Source organism: Podarcis pityusensis (assembly GCF_964106645.2).
Source record: "Podarcis pityusensis genome assembly, chromosome: 13".
In the NCBI taxonomy this organism is placed as follows: domain Eukaryota; kingdom Metazoa; phylum Chordata; class Lepidosauria; order Squamata; family Lacertidae; genus Podarcis; species Podarcis pityusensis.
The window spans coordinates 4,852,611-4,869,461 of NC_138038.1; the positions used below are offsets into that span (position 1 = coordinate 4,852,611).

At 42.3% G+C, this 16,851-nt stretch overlaps 1 protein-coding gene across 13 annotated transcripts in view; it reads left to right on the plus strand.

Annotated features, from left to right (window-relative positions):
- Positions 1-16,851, plus strand: part of COBL (cordon-bleu WH2 repeat protein) — a 96,508-nt gene that overhangs the window by 26,657 nt on the left and 53,000 nt on the right. For 10 of the 13 annotated variants that reach the window (XM_080976485.1, XM_080976491.1, XM_080976489.1 and 7 more), the window contains 4 exons: positions 2,682-2,910; positions 6,426-6,470; positions 10,966-11,057; positions 13,193-13,282. In XM_080976485.1, coding sequence (XP_080832611.1) covers positions 2,682-2,910; positions 6,426-6,470; positions 10,966-11,057; positions 13,193-13,282 — 456 coding nt within the window. Of the gene's footprint in view, positions 1-2,681; positions 2,911-6,425; positions 6,471-10,965; positions 11,064-13,192; positions 13,283-16,851 lie in introns of all 13 variants that reach the window. The other 3 variants (XM_080976492.1, XM_080976495.1, XM_080976494.1) reach the window with 3 other exon arrangements.

The following is a 16,851-nucleotide window of genomic DNA, read 5'->3' on the forward strand; positions in this document are numbered from 1 at the left end:
GACTGGGTATATGGCAATAAGTAGTTACTGCAGGTTTATTTTGAGTTGACTATGGCCTTTTGTGAGTTGAATTGTCATTTTGTAAGTAAGGTTGAGGAACCTGTGGCCTTCCAGGTGTTGTTGGAGTCCAGCAACGTCTGTAAGGCCATGTGGTTTCTATCCAGAGCCAAGGTGGAGTAGTGGTTAGGGTGCTAGACTGGGACCTGGGAGACCAGGGTTCAAATTCCCACTCAGTCACTGGGTGACTTTGGGCCTGTCACTGTCTCTCAACCAAGCCTACCACACAGAAATGTTGTGAGGATAAAATTAAGAGGGGGAGGAGTGTGTACACCACTCAGTCAGAGGGCAGGACAACTGCAGGGGAGTCTGGTTGCATGAGTAAGTAGTTAAGAGGCATGTGTTGTTCCAGCTACTAGCAGACTTCAACTGAAGTTTTATAAAGAGTAGCCTTCCAGACCCTGTCCAAATCCAGATGCTTAAGGAACCCTTTACTGTTGACTAGCATGGTGACATTGTGGTCTCAAGTCTATGCTCCTTTACTCGCCAGCTGTCTGAGCCTGCAGTTTCTGATGCTGATTCTCTCAAGGACTAACAGGTGGTTTAGCCTCCCCGTACAGCTTAGACAGGGACTTCTTTGCCACAGACAAGGCAGAGATCCACCCTGAGGTTCCTCCTGGGCATTCCCTGGATGTGGGCCTAGTGAGAGCTCTCCCTGGATCTTATGGACGGGGAGGGGGGCACTTTCTGGTCTCCTGGTTTCCTAAAAGTCTGGGTTCTTGTTTGAGGATAAGTTGTCCAAGGCTGTGTTAGGCCTTGGTTTGACAATAGGACTGTCTTTTGTTGTTTGTATTGTAAGGGGTCTTAGGGTGTTAGGGGAGGGGTAGTAATTTTGGTGGGGGCACATCATGCTCCTGGGGTAGTTAGTCCACCTTGGTCCCCACCCTGCATTCAGCTCTCACCTGTGACTCCTAGAAGCTGTCAGCATGTGACAGGGGCCACACCCTTGGAAACAGCTTTGACTGGCCAGCTAAACCAAGTGAGGATAGCCGATGGATCTCAAACCCCAGTGAGTTAGGGACTTCCCCTGCCTGCAAAGACAGGCTTGGTGGATTGAGCAGACAAGACCAATAGTGGGTCCAACAGTCAAGAAGGCTGTTTCTGCAAATGCTGTAGATGGAAGTGAGGGGCAGGTGGGGCTCATTCAGCTGGGAAGGTAGTCCTTCTAGGAGAAGGGAAGCTCTGATCCTAAACATCAGCTGTACTCTGATCCTAAACCTCTGCTGCCTCGCAGGACAACTTCAGGAGAAGAAAGGCTAAGGCGTAAACCCTACACATATCTGGATTGGAGTCCCTAAGATGGTTGGGTGGTGTCTTGTATGCCTCCTTCTGGCAACTCCTGCAGCCAAACTGGTGCCAAACATACTGCTCTGCTTTCCTTTGGATCACATCAGCAAGGCCAAAATGTCATTGGACAGCTCAGGACCTCCATCCACACTGCCCAGGCTTGTGCCCTGGGAAGGTCACTGCTAATGAAGTGGTTTGACTCCACCCCTGGAGGCATACTCACGAGAGAGAGAGAGAGAGAGAGAGAGAGAGAGAGAGAGAGAGGAAGGAGAGAGAGACAGACAGACAGACAGATGCCAACAACATTGGCTTTTAGGTCTTTCTAACAGAAAACTGTAGGAGTCCTGATGAGGAAAAACTCCTATTTAATCTCTATAACCATATTATAACTTCTGAATTTTGGAAGGAGGCAGGTAAAATGGACAAAGTTGCAACATAATGAAAAATTCTGCCACCTGGTGGAGATTAAGAGTTAAGTATCATTCTAGAGGAAGTATGGTTAGTGCAGGAACTGAAACTGCAGATGACACAATGCTGGAAGCGATAGTTGACAGCATAGAAGATAGAATCAAGATTCAGAATGATCTTTACAGGCTGGAACTGCTGGCCAAAGCCAGCATGTGAAATTCAGTAGAGATAATGTAAAGCCTGGTATTAAGGTACAAAAATAATCAAATCAGAAGAACCAGCAGACTTGCCCCCTGTTGCTTTGGGACCAATTGGTGGAAATGGCAAGGGAGCTTGCATTAGGAGGAACTTACTGTTTGACAGTAGTCAACTGCCATGAAAATGGTGGACCCCTCTATGCTGGAGGTATTTAAGCAAAGACTGAAGGAATACAATACAGTAGCTGCATCCTAACATTGCAGATCCTGCATTGAAGGGGTTGACTAAACCTCCTAGGTCCCTTCCAACCCTTTAATTCTTTTATTGCATAATAGAAACAAACTGGACAGTTCTCATCTACAGTTCTTGTGACTGCCTTGTAGAACAAGTTGCTTAGAGTCCAAGGGCTATTATTGCTAATATACTCTCTCTCAATCTAATATTTGAATAACTGCTATCTGCTTCACAATAATTTTGTTTTTCAGCGTTGCATATACAGGTATTTCATAAGCGATTAAAATGTGTTGATGCATACCTACACGGAGAAAGCTCTAAGGAATCCTGTTCTGCCTCTGTAATGCCATTCCTGTGCAATGAATATGACACTCCTTGATCTTTCTTTAACCCTCTTGCCAGTATGAATAATCTATTTTGCAACTGCAGTGCACAAGCACTACCGCTGAGGAGCTGTGGCTCACAGAGTCTTTTCCTTTTCTATTTTGCTTCCCTAGAAAACAGTGAGGCTGGTCGTAAACTATCTCAAGACACAAAAGGCAGTGGTTCGAGTGAGTCCCGAGGTTCCTCTCCAAAGCATCATCCCAGTGATTTGTGAGAAGTGTGAGGTCAGTCAGGAATGCCTTGTCCTCTTGAGAGATACCTTCGCTGGGGAGGAACTGGAACTTACAAAGTCATTGAATGAACTGGGAATAAAGGAGCTCTATGCATGGGATAGGAAAAGAGGTAAGTCAATACATTTATTAATGTACACTGAGAAAACTATGTACTAATATTTGCAGATGGCGCTTGTTGGGGTTTTGGGTGGGGGTGAGGCTGGGGGTTGGAAAGGCATAGGGTTTTTTAAAGAGTACCACTTGTAAGATATGTAGAGCAGCGGTGGGGAATGTGCAGAAAGAAAGAGAGCAAGGAAAAGAAAAAGAGGTGGCAGAAAGAGAGAGAGAAGAGGGGGTGTCTCATCCATTTTGGGCTGTGGCATTCGAAAGCATGCCAGTGCAAGTAGATAAATAGATACCGCTCCGGCGGGAAGGTAAACGGCGTTTCTGTGCGCTGCTCTGGTTCGCCAGAAGCGGCTTAGTCATGCTGGCTACGTGACCCGGAAGCTGTACGCCGGTTCCCTCGGCCAATAAAGCGAGATGAGCGCCGCAAGCCCAGAGTCAGTCACGATTGGACCTAATGGTCAGGGGTCCCTTTACTTTACTGTCTTTTGCAGTCTTCCCAAAATGGTATCTAAGCCCATTGTAGAACTGTCAGGGACCTTCAGATTTGATGGTATGGAACTCTATAGGTGAAGACCTTGGTCCACTGCTCTTAGCAGTGCCTCCTTCATACAGTGAGTGCCACTGGTAATTTTTGTTCAGAGCTTGGCCCTGGCACAAGGCTGCTCCACATCTGTAGTGCACAATGGCACATTGCCTCCATGTTCAATATTGTGCTGGCACCAATACAGAGTTAGTCTTTGGCCTGCCCATTGTCTCACTTAATTGGCTGAAAGGAAATGTATTTTGAAATGCTTTACCTGTGACAATCTCCAATGACTCTTCCAGCTCCATCATTCTACATGAATGATATTGCTTGCCAGTTGGGTGTTTGGAACATGGAATGGTCGCTTTCATTGCATAGACTCCATGTTAACAGACAAATCAAGGACTTTGATTCTTCACATTACCTCTGGCAGACATTAAACTCTGAGGTTGTGGTGAATCTGGAAGTAACTGTGGGATATAGGATGCTATATCATACCATATTGCCTAAACAACATGCATGTGAATGACAATGGAAATCTCTTAATGCACGGGGTGCATCTGAACTAGAGTTTAATGTAGATTTGAAGCTGTTTGTCTCTCCTCATGAACATGACATCCTCATCCAAGCCTTCCCTCCACTAAATTTGGATTTTCCCTCTCAGTGGGCAGTCCAATAAGGGGTGAAATATCCAATGTAAAATAAGGTTACCCAACTGTGAAGCACATTGTGTGTGTTGTTGTTTTTACACATGTGGTGACGTTTTGCTGGGTGCTGTCTATTGCCACATGCCCTACTTCTGTTTGGTTTCCATGCCCCAAAGAAAAGGAGGCACCAGTTGTTTTCCATTGATAGTTGCTGAAGGAACATTCATGATACGTTTATATTTAAAACAGCTCTTTAGCGAAGAACTACTCTTGCACAAAACAGCTGTTTTAAAAATAAAATCTACCCTTTTAGGTACAGGAGGCAGGAAAGGGAAAGTGGAGGAAAGGAAGCAGCAGCCTTTCATGTGAGTGACACCAAATCTTTGTCTGGTTTGGAGTGTTACTACAAATGTAAAAAGGCATTTTTCCTCATTCTATCCTCTATGCATCACATGCAGCACCGTTTCCATTCTGCTGCAGTTCATATTCCACAAAAATGTTACTTGGTTCGTTGTGGTCAAATTTAATAATGTAATTAATTACCTTATTGTTGTGTGATCATACACCATTCACTTCAGATGTGGGGGTAGGGAGAGACATAATAATGAAAAAATAACAACTGCAGACTAGAAAAAAATGACAGTTTCTTGTGATATTTTCTTCCGATCTATAATCCCTCCCCGGTTTGCCATTCCATTCTATTTATGAAGTGCTTTTACAATAAGCCTTATGGTTTGCAGTCTTTGTCTCATGTTGTCAACAACGTCCTGTCAGTTAGGTTCCTATAGCTGTTGTTAAAAACTGAAGGCCCTCAAACTTCTCCCAGACTTTAGCTAGGATTTGAAACCTACTTTCCTAGAAACAGGTTTTTTCATTCTGTTTAATATATGGTGATAATAATACTTAGCATTTAGAGTGTTGAAAGCACACACATTATTTCAGTAATTTTTACAAGATGGATAGGTACAAGCAATTCTTTTTTCTTAAAAAAAATGTTTAGAGGTACTCTGATTTTGACTCAAGAAAATCACCATTTATAGTTCAAATCAGTAAAAATAAATACCATAACTGGACAAAAGTACAAAGATTCACAAAATGTTAAGGGGTATGCGTACCCCTGCGTCCCCCCAGAAAAAAGCACTGGGTATAAGAGATCAGTATAATTATCCCCATATTGCAGATGAGTGATTGAGGCTGAAGATGGAAGGTGCCATGCCATGCACTGTTTCCCATCTTAATCCTAAAAGCCATTTTTTTCCTCTCAAAATGTCACTCCTTGCATTTCCACCCTTGAGGGTGAAGGTACCTATCTCTTCCCCTCCACAGCTGGAGAAAAAAAACAATTTGATGGTACCATTTCAAGTGGGTAAATGGTCAGAAGCAAAATGGTCAAGTAGTTCAACTCCCTCAAATTCTGTCACTTAAACTTTCAGCCTCCGATAGTGGTTTCATGTGTCTTGAGTTCAATGTAGGGATATCCTGGTTCACAGCTCAATTTCTTAGCCACTGTACATTGCAGTGGTTTTCTCTCCAAGTGCTTTCATCTGGAAGCAAACCTTTTAGAGTCTTCTGACTGAATTTATGCAGTTAACTGTGAAATAGGTCTGTGAACCTGCCCACAACTGCAGAAAGTAGGCTTTACAAGGGAAACGGGAAGAAGAAAGGGGGATGGCAGAAACAACAAACGTAAGAAGAGTCCTCCTAGGTCAGTCCACTCCAAAGGCCTACCTTGTCTAGCATCCTTTTTTCATAGGGGCCAGTTAGATGCCAATGGTCAGCCCACAAGCAAGCCATGAGCCCCATAGCGCTCTCCTGCCTGTGATCAGCCGCAACTGGTATACTTCCTGACTTTGGGGTTGGTTAGTAGCTATTGATCACCTTATCTTCCATGGATTTGTCTAACCCCCTTCAATGCTGGGCAAATTGTTGGCCATCCCTGCATCTTGTCACGAATTCCATACTTTCACTGTGTTGTTGCATGAAGAAGTGGTTCCTCCAGAAGCTAGCATGTGAAAGAAACTGCCCTGGCAAAACCTGGCAGCTGGGACTTGGGCAGCAAAGGGCTCTCAGGAAAGGCCAGTGAAGAGGACGAGGAAGGTGGTGGAAAATTCAGCCTCAGTGAAGTTGTAAGTCAAGCGCCAAAAGAAAAATGAATTGAGTCCTTCTGATGGGACATGGGGTCATTCTCTGAATCTTTTTATCTTTAACTGCAGTTTCCTGGTTGTTGATGAGCACCTGCATTTAGCTAAAGTGCCTCAGCCCTGTGACATGCATGAAAGCAAATCGGGCTTTATGTTCTGCATCTTTTAATTATTCCTTTTTCATCCTTTTTGTTCCTGTCCTTTCCAGTTCTTTCATCAAAAGCTCAGTCTGAACCTTCTCTGAACAATAGAGGTACTGTATAATGAGACTTGGAGAGAGCGTTTCCCTTTTATTTTCTTCTTCTTCTGCATAGCTTGGATGATTAATGCATTGAGGTTCACTGTGTAAGACTGGGGTGAGGAATCCGTGGCCTTGTAGATGCCGTTGGACTCCCAGCATCCATTAGCCCCGGCCAGCATGGCCAATGGTCAGGGATGATGGCATTTGCCACCCAAAAACGTCTGGAGGGCCTCAGGTTCCCCACACCTAGAGTAAGAGCTACTACTCACACCTTCACACAACATTGGCACTACAAGTAATGTAAAACAGATTTCTTTCTCTATCTTAAACAGCAAGGTGTAACAGCAAGGTTATAAAAAATATTGAAAACATGAAGGGAATGTTCTTTCACAGCAATAATAATTTGCCAGAACTAGGAAGGTTATGTCATTCAACTCTAGTTAAACAAAATATTACAAATCCCATCAAATAAACTGATACTTGGAAGGAACATGAGCCTGGAAAGGATGTACATACGTTGTTCACGTGTAACATGAATTTCACAAGTGTTCCACTGGTCTGGGCTGGCTTTGAATTGTTTTTAATTAGTTAATTTCTCTGAAGCAGCAAAGTACAGAACCTTCTGTCCAGTGTAACTAGCCTTGTGAGTAAACAAGCCATGCTGCAATGATCAAGTAGGTGGCCAAAGTCTTCCAGATGGTATTGGCATTTTCTTCCTTCTCCTCCAATTCCTTCATTTAGAAGGAATCCCGCCCATGTACGCACTCATATTTGTTCCCCAAATGATTGCACCCCTGGGCAAGTCAAGCAGAAGGTGCCAGCAGCAGGTCCTTCTCTCATTGCATTTCCACCAACTTTTGTCCTAGATATGAGCTGGCTGGACCAGCATATAACACCAACAGTGGACTGTAAGGCAGATGTCACTCACTGAAATTCTGCATGAGCATGAATGTCAGCTGGCAAGCATTAACATCTATAAACTGAAACCTGTATGGTAGGAAACCAAACATTTCAGATCGTTAATAGATTCACAGAAAACAAGCAATGCTTGTCCCTGTTTGGATTTCTCAGTCCTCAAACTGTCTTTTTTTTATTTCTAATAAAATAATAAACACTTGGGCTAATGCTCCTTGTGCCATATGTCTTAGTAAAATTCTGTAATAATTAATTGTAAAGAGTAGCTGGCATGAGTATTGCCATTAACTGCTAAGCTTACGCGGTCCAGGTTGGTGGCAGTTTTTAATATGGACTTTTAACTTTCTGTGCGCCTTTAAGCTAAGTTTTGGAAGGGTATGTCAATGTGCGTCTTTAAATATTTGTCTTTATTTGTGCCACATTGATTCTTCTGCACTGCTTTGATTTACTGTTGAATTCATTTTAATACATCAGCATATAGTACAGTTGTACCTTGGAAGTTGAACGGAATCCATTCCGGAAGTCAGTTCGACTTCCAAAACGTTTGGAAACCAAAGCATGGCTTCTGATTGGCTGCAGGAAGCTCCTGCAGCCAATCGGAAGCCACAGAATGTTCGGCTTCCAAAAATAGTTCGCAAACAGGAACAGTTGCGGCTTTGGGGAGCCAAAAGGTTCGAGAACTAAGCTGTTCGAAAACCAAGGTACAACTGTAATTCTGTTTGATAGGGTTTGGGACCAGGATATCGCAAAATTGTCTCATCCTCTGCATACCTAACTGATCACAGCATTCTAATCCCCATCCTATCAGGAGGCTCATTCTGCACAATGCTGAAATTGGATATTTAGTGCAGCGGCACCTATTCTTTGGAACTCCCTCCTATTAGATATCAGACAGATGTCTTCTCTTTCAACTTTTTGGCACCTGTTGAAGACGTACATATTTCAAGAGGCCTTCTAAGTGGATAGTTTGATTCTAGTTATATTTGCATTGGATTTCCATTGTTTTTGCACCACCACACAGGTGGTGTAGTGACACTAAAGGTTTATTATTTTATTTTTATTATTGTTTTTGAACTGAGATTTTTTTAATAAAAAATCTGTGTGAGAGAATTTGTGTTTATATATGCAGATGATTTAGCTGTTCTTAAATATGTAGTTGCTTTCTCTCTATGTGTTTTGTATTGTGAATCGTTTTGAGATGCTCCATGGAAAGCAATTTGTAATTGAAATAATAATAAACTAGAGCAGGTTGCGGCAAAGTAAACCGTTGAGGTCAGTATAAGCAGCGATGCAGAAAAGTTCCCTGAAATTAGTGAATAGTTGGCATTTTATGCTGCTGAAAAATTGCTGCATTGTCCACTCATTCACTAAAGGAAGGGTTGTAACAATATAGGCACAATTATTTCACATGCTAGTCCTGCCACAAATATTGTGCAAGGTGGTATTTGTAGAGTGTGAAAAAATCCTGGGTCAGTTGGCTTATTGTACCACCCCATTAGCATTGTTGTTGATATTTGATGGTGATAATAGTAATAATAATAATAAGAAGAAGAAGAAGAAGAAGAAGAAGAACAACAACTTACATATGCTAGCATTCTTTAAGATTGCTGTTGCACAATTAGCAGGTATTGGAGAACAGAAGAGAGTCTGTCCTTGACAGAGTGTTTGGAAAATTGCAGTGTTAGAGAATCATACCATTCCATTGAAAGGGGCTTGTGGGTTTGACAATGACTTTGGAGAATAGTGGTGTTGTTTTGCTACCTCTGTGATGAAGGAAGACAGACCTGTGGCGCCACCAACCGTGCATGGCACTCTGGAAGGACTTCTTCAGCTAATAAGTCATGCTTGGACTGTGCAATTATGCTTTGGGTTGTACCATGTGTATTTTCTTTCTTTGGTGGCGGTTACTGAAAAAGTGAATAAAGAAATACTAAACAAAGAAAAGGAAAAGAAATGGTGCGTTCTATGGAAACGGGTTTAAAAAGTTAGTAACACATTTGTGAACTTATTGTGGAATGTATCATATATGCACAATGCGGATGATATTTTCTGGTCCCCTTTTGTAGCCATTAGCTTCACTCTTTATGCATTGTTAAGCATAGCAAGAGTTCTGCTTTCAAGAAAGCAGGATTAGGGGGCACTGTTTGCAAGTAATAAAGGGGCAGTGAGGGGAGAAGGTGGTTGGGGGCAGAGAAGCATTAGGGGGAGGCAGGGCTGGTCCAAGACTTATTTCCACCAGAGGCAGAGGGCAAGATGATTCACCGTTGCATTCCATGCACACAAGCTGACTGGACTTGGCAGCTAGATGGCGATGGGACATTGTCTTTGGTTTCTGCTTGCGGTTTGTTTGGAGGTAGACAATGCACAGTCCTCCGTTTGGATTACACAACAAGCTAGAGGCCGGGGTCAGCAACCTTTTCAGCCGTGGGCCGGTCCACCGTCCCTCAGACCATGTGGTGGGCCGGACTATATTTTGAAAAAATAATAATGAATGAATTCCTATGCCCCACAAATTACCCAGAGATGCATTTTAAATAAAAGGACACATTCTACTTGTGTGAAAACACGCTGATTCCCGGACCGTCCGCGGGCCGGATTGAGAAGGTGATTGGGCCGCATCCGGCCCCCGGACCTTAGGTTGCCTACCCCGGAGCTAGACCATGGCTTGCTTCCTTGTAATGTAGTGGCAGCTGGTAAGGAGTGAAATTTCCCAAACTCCTGCAGTATGCAGCAACATGGCTTGCTTACATTAAAGGTTTATTCTATAGGTTTATTCTACCTATAGTTTAATGTGGCAGGCACACCAGACTATTTGGTGTCACATATAATGTGGCCCACAGTTTAGCAATTCAGCAAACTCTCATCCAACTTTTCTAGAGAAATATGAACAGTTATACAAGGTTCAGTCTGTGGCCTCATTACCAAATGTGTCATGGTGAAACATTTGATATTGACCTATCATGAACTTACATATACATTTGGTTGGGTAAATACAGTAGTGAGTATAGGATAATACTAGTGGTTCTAATCCTAAATGCTTAATAATGAAGTTTAAGACTAACATGCAAGTAAGTAAAGTTAGGTCTAAATCAGTATCTTGGAAAAACAGTGCATGACCTCTCCCTCCTGTGAGCAATTAATACTGCAGTAACTTTAATTAGAATGAATTTGTGTATAAATCTGTGTACAGTACGATCTCCTCCTGTGCAGGGGTTACGCTCTGTGGGGAGCATTTAAGCGCTCTGCCTTGCTTGCTGAACTCTGGGGTACCTCACAAGATCTTATGTGGCTGGCCCCATTTTCCACGAGATCTTGCGAGAGCATCCCAGAACTCAGTAAGCAAAGCAAAGAGCTTAAAAGCTCTTTCTGTGCTGGAAAAACCCTGTACAAAAAGAGCTTTCAAGCTGTCCGCCTTCTGTGCTTTGAATTAGTGTGATTTCAACCGACCAGACATCAAATGCCTAAAGTTGAAATAGCACTTGTTAAACCTGTGTAGCACTGATTTCTACCCTCAAAGTTAGTAAGCTGATTTTTAAATTCTTTAATTGATCATTTGTACTGGAGTAGTTATGACACATTGTGTGTGTTACAGAAACAAGAAGATACTCAACTAGCTGTGACACAACAGAAAAAGAAAAGAAACGATTTCTGGGATTTTTCAAGACTAATAAAATGAACATTAAGGTAAATGTCTCCCCTCATTTATTGTAGATGCAGATAAGCTTTATTGTACTAGCCAAAGGCCATGACAAGACCATACAGACACTATTAGTTAGTTTAATTTATTAAACTAATTGTTTCCATTGCTGCATGTGCACTGTACCTGTTTATAGCTGTACCTGTTAGGTATATGGCTGTAATCAAACTTAATGAATCAAAGTGACTGCTGATGCCTGTTCTAAGAATGGATAGCAGGAAACTACTTTCTCGTATTTTAACAGGTATGGCCTAATTCACACAGGATACCACTGTGGTTTTCTTTAGTCAGTGTGTGGTTTGTTTGAACACCTAAACTCAGCCCAGCAGACTAATAATGGTTTTGTTTTCTGGCAACCAACCATGATGTGAAGCCATGGTTTGATGGTTTTTTTGGAACTCTGGTTTGTTTTAACTATGATTTGGCCCTATGTATGAACCTAACAGCCTTGCCTAACCATGGTTTTCTTGGCCACTCCACTCCAGACACTCTCTAGTCTTCAGAGGCACAGTGCAAGAGCAGTTGGAAAGCAGTGTAAGGTGGGAGACACCTGGCTTGCCAATAGTACATGCAAAAAGGATCTAGGCGTCTTAGTAGACCACAAGCTGAACATGAGTCAACAGTGTGATACAGCAGCAGCAGCAGCAGCAGCAGCAGCAAAAAAGAAGCTAATGCTATTCTAGGCTGCAACAACAAAAGTTGCCACTCTGTTCTGCCTTAGTCAGGTCACACCTGGAATACTGTGTCCAGTTCTGGGCACGACAGTTTAAGAAGGATATTGACGAGCTGAAACGTGCAGAGGAGGGCAACCAAGATGATCAAGGGTCTGGAAACCAAGCCTGATGAGGAACGGTTGAAGGAGCTGGGTATATTTAGCCTGTAAAAGAGGAGATTTGAGAGGAGATATGATAGCCATCTTCAAATATCTTAAGGGATGTCACATGGAAGATGGAACAAATTTGTTTACTCCTGCTCTGGAGGATAGGACTTGAACCCAATTACTTCAAGTTACAAGAAAGTAGATTCTGACAAAACATCAGGAAGAACGTGGGTCATCTAGTACAATTCTATGATTCTGCTTTCACCAGCTTGGGCCGCCTTTCCTTTTGAATGACAGCAGAGGCAAGTAGGTGTTAGCGGTTCTGGCACCCAGTAACATTTCTCCATCTTTTCCATGCAAGGGACCTACTACTTGCTTGTTCTTCCTCTTGCTTCAAACATAGCCAAAGAAACATTTTTCTTATTTTGAACTTCTCTTGCAAGCCTGAGTTCATTCTGAGCTTCACCTGAACTTCACCCTGCAACTGTTGGCTACTTCTGTAGACTCTTCCTTCATGATTTCTCCTTTCTTCCCTTTCTTATACATACCCTTCTTTCATCTCAGCTTATCCGTAAGCTTGTTATGCAGTCACACCAGTTTCTTTAAGTGCCTCCAACTTTCCTTTCTTGTTGAAATTGTCTGCCTTTGTGCATTCAGTACTTTACCTTTAAGAAACTCCCATCCATCTTGCACTCTTTTCTCTTTGAGCATTTCTGACCGTGGAATCTCACTCAGTAGTTCCGTCAGCTTTTTGAAATCAGCCTTCTTCAAGTCTTGAATCCATATCTTGCTACACTCGGCTTTCCCTTGCCTCTGTATTATGACACCCAAGAGGACATGATCACTTCCTCCCAAGGTTCCCTGAAACCTTTGCTTCATCAGTCAGTTCCTCTCTATGGTTGAGGACCAGGTCCAAAAGAAATGAGACTCTCCCCTCCTGTGGTTTCTGTCAGCTGGTATTCTGAAGAAATAAAGAGCCAGTCACCTCGTAAATGCTGTGTGGACCCACACACAGTTCATTCCATTGATTATGTGGCGTAATCCACAGATTAGCATTTTGAGCCTAGCATGGGTCTGAGGAGAGCAAAAGGGGAAGGTTCACTTCAGCATGTAGCATGAACTGGAATCCTCTCCAGTCCTGGTTTCAACTCCCATCATGGCCTGCTTTTCCAGATATTAGGCAAATGGTTCCTAGCTTTCCCATCCACTGTGTGTTTTAATGGTTTGTTGTTTTTAGCTAACAGCGTGTAATGTATTTACCACTTTTGGAGTGGTCGTATAGAGTGTTTATTTGTTCTCTAGGCAGAAGAGTGTTCAATGATGAGGACGGCTGGGGATTATGGCAGCGAAGAACCTTTGAAGTCCACAACAGAAAGTGAACCGTACCTTGATGTAAGTACTAACATGGCCTCTGGGTGGTGCTGATGCAATAATATTAATCAAGCACTAAGTGCAAGCAATTTGAGGTGCAATGGTCTATTTCATAGTTCTGATGGGACTCAGTCCTGTTTAACCAACAGCAAAGAAGAGGGGTGGTGGTTATTCACTATCTCATAGAGTTGTTTGGGGCTTTTTTGTTCACAAAACCTTATGATTAAAATTTGTAGTCTTTGTAAATTTGTTAGACCCTTGGTGGCTTTGCTGCAAAAGACTAACAAGGTCCCGTCCCCCGTTATATTATATACTCCCCACATGGAATACACCCAAATAACCAACTTAGCAAGTTTCTTTATGTCATTAAAATTAAATTAGACCATGAAAAGTACATTCAGTAAAAATAAATCGACCTGGGATATACTTATCAAGTAGTACAGAAACATAAATATATGAAAAAGATCAGTGTTCCAAAGTTTATTTATTTATTTATTTATTTATGTCCTCTATATGTTGGCATGGACTCATTTGAGTTAAGTGGCTCTCCTCTATTGCCCCCTCAGATGTACCACACACACACCCCGCCCACCCAACGAATTCAGGTTTGTGAAATATTGGGGTTGGGCTAACAAGTTCCATGGGAACAGACAATTTGGCACAGGATTGTCACGTATAAAATGTTACAAAAGCTTGGAAAGGAATGGTAGACAAGGGCAAAGATTTGCTAAAAACCTAAAATGGTCAAAGAAAGATAGCAAAAATCCTGCTGGTCACCCCCAGATACCGGTACTTAGGTATGGCTAAAATAGTCTTGGATTCAGACTATGAAAGTGGGAGGTGATGATCATCAGCTTTGTAATTAATTGCATTGCACAGTTAACATAAAATTTAGTAGAATCTCAGTTTGCTAATGACATACTGTGGTATAATTGAATTCCAACTCCAGGTTTTTATGTTGGATCCACAGAGTTTCAGATAATACTAGAAACTGGCCTACCAGTTGTAGTAACTGTGGTTTGCATTGTTTAAAATCCTAATGGAAATATATTTGACCAACTGGGGTTAAAAACACATTCAAGACAATTAATCAAGAGTTTCCAGAAGGAGACATTTTTTTGCCTTCCGTCTGGCATCTGTTAAGATCAGATACTGAGTAGAGATTCTTTAAGTGCATATAGATAGAGTCCTTCAAATGTAAACATTTTGAGCAGCTGGCAACAGAGATTAGCAAACCTTGGGTGGGAGAGGAGTAATAGTCTAAATATTCTAAATTTAAATAAAACCAAATCAGGACCTTATTCAAGTACAAGAGGCTTAGAGCACAAAGCCTGCTAACTGATCACTTGGGTACTTTGATGTTTAAAATAAAATAAAATTATAATGAATCTCCCACTTCATGTCTTGTCTGTTTCTAAGTTTAGTGGAGCGTCTGAGCTGAGTTCAAATTGTCTGAGAGAAATTGGGGTAACATACAGTTTGCCAGAGAAAGACTACATTCAGATGAGATTTGGACTTGTATATAGTCATACCTCATGTTACGTTTGCTTCATGTTACATTTTTTCAGGTGCGTCCCGCGGTGACCCGGAAGTACCGGAAAGGGTTACTTCTGGGTTTTGCCACATGCGCAGAAGCGCTAAAACGCGCTTCGTGCATGCGCAGAAACACCAAATTGTGCTGCACACCTGCGCAGATATGGCGCTTCAGGTTGCACTCTTTTCATGTTGCGAATTATCCTCCGGAACGGACCCCCGTTCGCAACCAGAGGTACCACTGTACTTCCTCCTTCTCTTGTGTGCAGAAATTAGCAATTTTCAATCCCAGTTTGTGGCAAGGTACAGTTTGCTGTTTCATCTGAATTAGTAAACTATGGCTTGTATATTTTCTGATAATGAGAATCATAAGCCACAATGGTGTGTGATTCTCAGCACAAGCCTACCGGTGTACCTGCTTAGATGAGACTAAAAGTACATATAGGCCAGAATGCTGTTCTCCCAGTGGTCAACCAGTTGCCTGTAGTCATGAGTGCAGTATCACTCACTGAATGGTAGAGTTGGAAGGGACCTCAAGGGTTGTCTAGTCCAACCCCCTGCAATGCAGGAATCTCAGCTAAAGCATCCATGACAGATGGCCATCCAACTTCTTAAAAACCTCCAGTGATGGAGAGTCCACCACCTCCCGAGAGAGACCCTTCCACTGGTATTCAGAAGCATACTCCTCTTAATACTGGAAATCATGCAGCCATTGTAATCATCCAGACAGCTGTATCATCCATGAATTTGCTCGATTCCCCTTTAAAGCTGTCCAATCCAGGTAACCCTCTCCTGAATATTTCTGTATCCTACTACGCATGCTTTTAAAGGGTAGACATTCGTATCACATTTTATCTAGTGAAGTGGATGTTGCCACTTTCAGTTTTTGCGTCTCCACTTTTCACATGCGTTAATTGTGGCCTTGGCCTGTATCATTGTCAAAGGGTCGGGGTGTAACATCTGCACTGGCCTGTCTTGTGGGATTTGCGGCTAGCTGACTGTGGAAAGGAAGCTTCATTGTGCGTCAGTCATGAAGAAAGGAAATTTAGTATGAATGGAACGAGATATAAGAAGAAATCAAGTGCATACAAAGATATCCACAAGTGGCATTTTTATGTCATGTTTACATTTTAAATATTAAACATGTTCTTCTTGCATGATTTAGAATTAAATTTTTGTTCTTAGAATTCTAACATATTTGCTCAGAGACATTTATCCTTGTCCTTTAAAGGACATAGATGAGTTCTTGGGGACTGAATCCATATTTTTCATGAATTTTTAATGTCTGTAAGACGATAGTGAGGCATGTTTAGAGCATACCAATGAAGGCCCATCTCTGATGGAGTGAAGCTGTAAATGCTGTGATTTTGTAAAGGCCTCCACCAGCTCCCATTAGCTTCTTCCTGTCTCCTTTATGGGACAGCACCCCATTCTGCTCAGGCACAAAGTTTCTGCCTAGGATCCCTTTTGATTTTCCCATCAGGTTTCCAGGGGAGCCCCAAAGTCCAGCACAGAGCAAGACATGTCTCTGTGTATCCATCTTCCAGCATCAGCCCAGCTCTCACACTCTTGCATACGCAGCTCCCCTTGGCCTGTTGCTCTCCATCCTTGGAGAAGGTGGGATCCAGGCAGGTGAGGGAAGTGGGAAGGTGACTTCCCTCTTCCTGGAGATTTGGCCACATTGTATTAGCTTGGTATAAAGTAAGCAGCACATAAGCAGCACACAAAACACTACCAAAGCATTCTACGTACTAAATCTTATATTAATAATCCAAAAATTGAGAGAGCTATGTACAAGATCTACTACAGAAGCCACAAACAGAAAACTCATTCAAATTGTGCCCAAAAGGAAGACTCAGTCTTTAAAGTTCCTTTAGCCAGGCTCCTGTAGATATCAACAAAGGTAAGTTTGATCAAACTAAGTGTCGGTGATGTGACGCACAAGAGTTAGATAAGTCTCGTTGATAAGTTATATTGGTCTACTACGAGAATTTGGCAGCATAGGTTCATTTCTTCAACACATTGTATTAGCAGCAACATCTAACGCATCTAAAAAC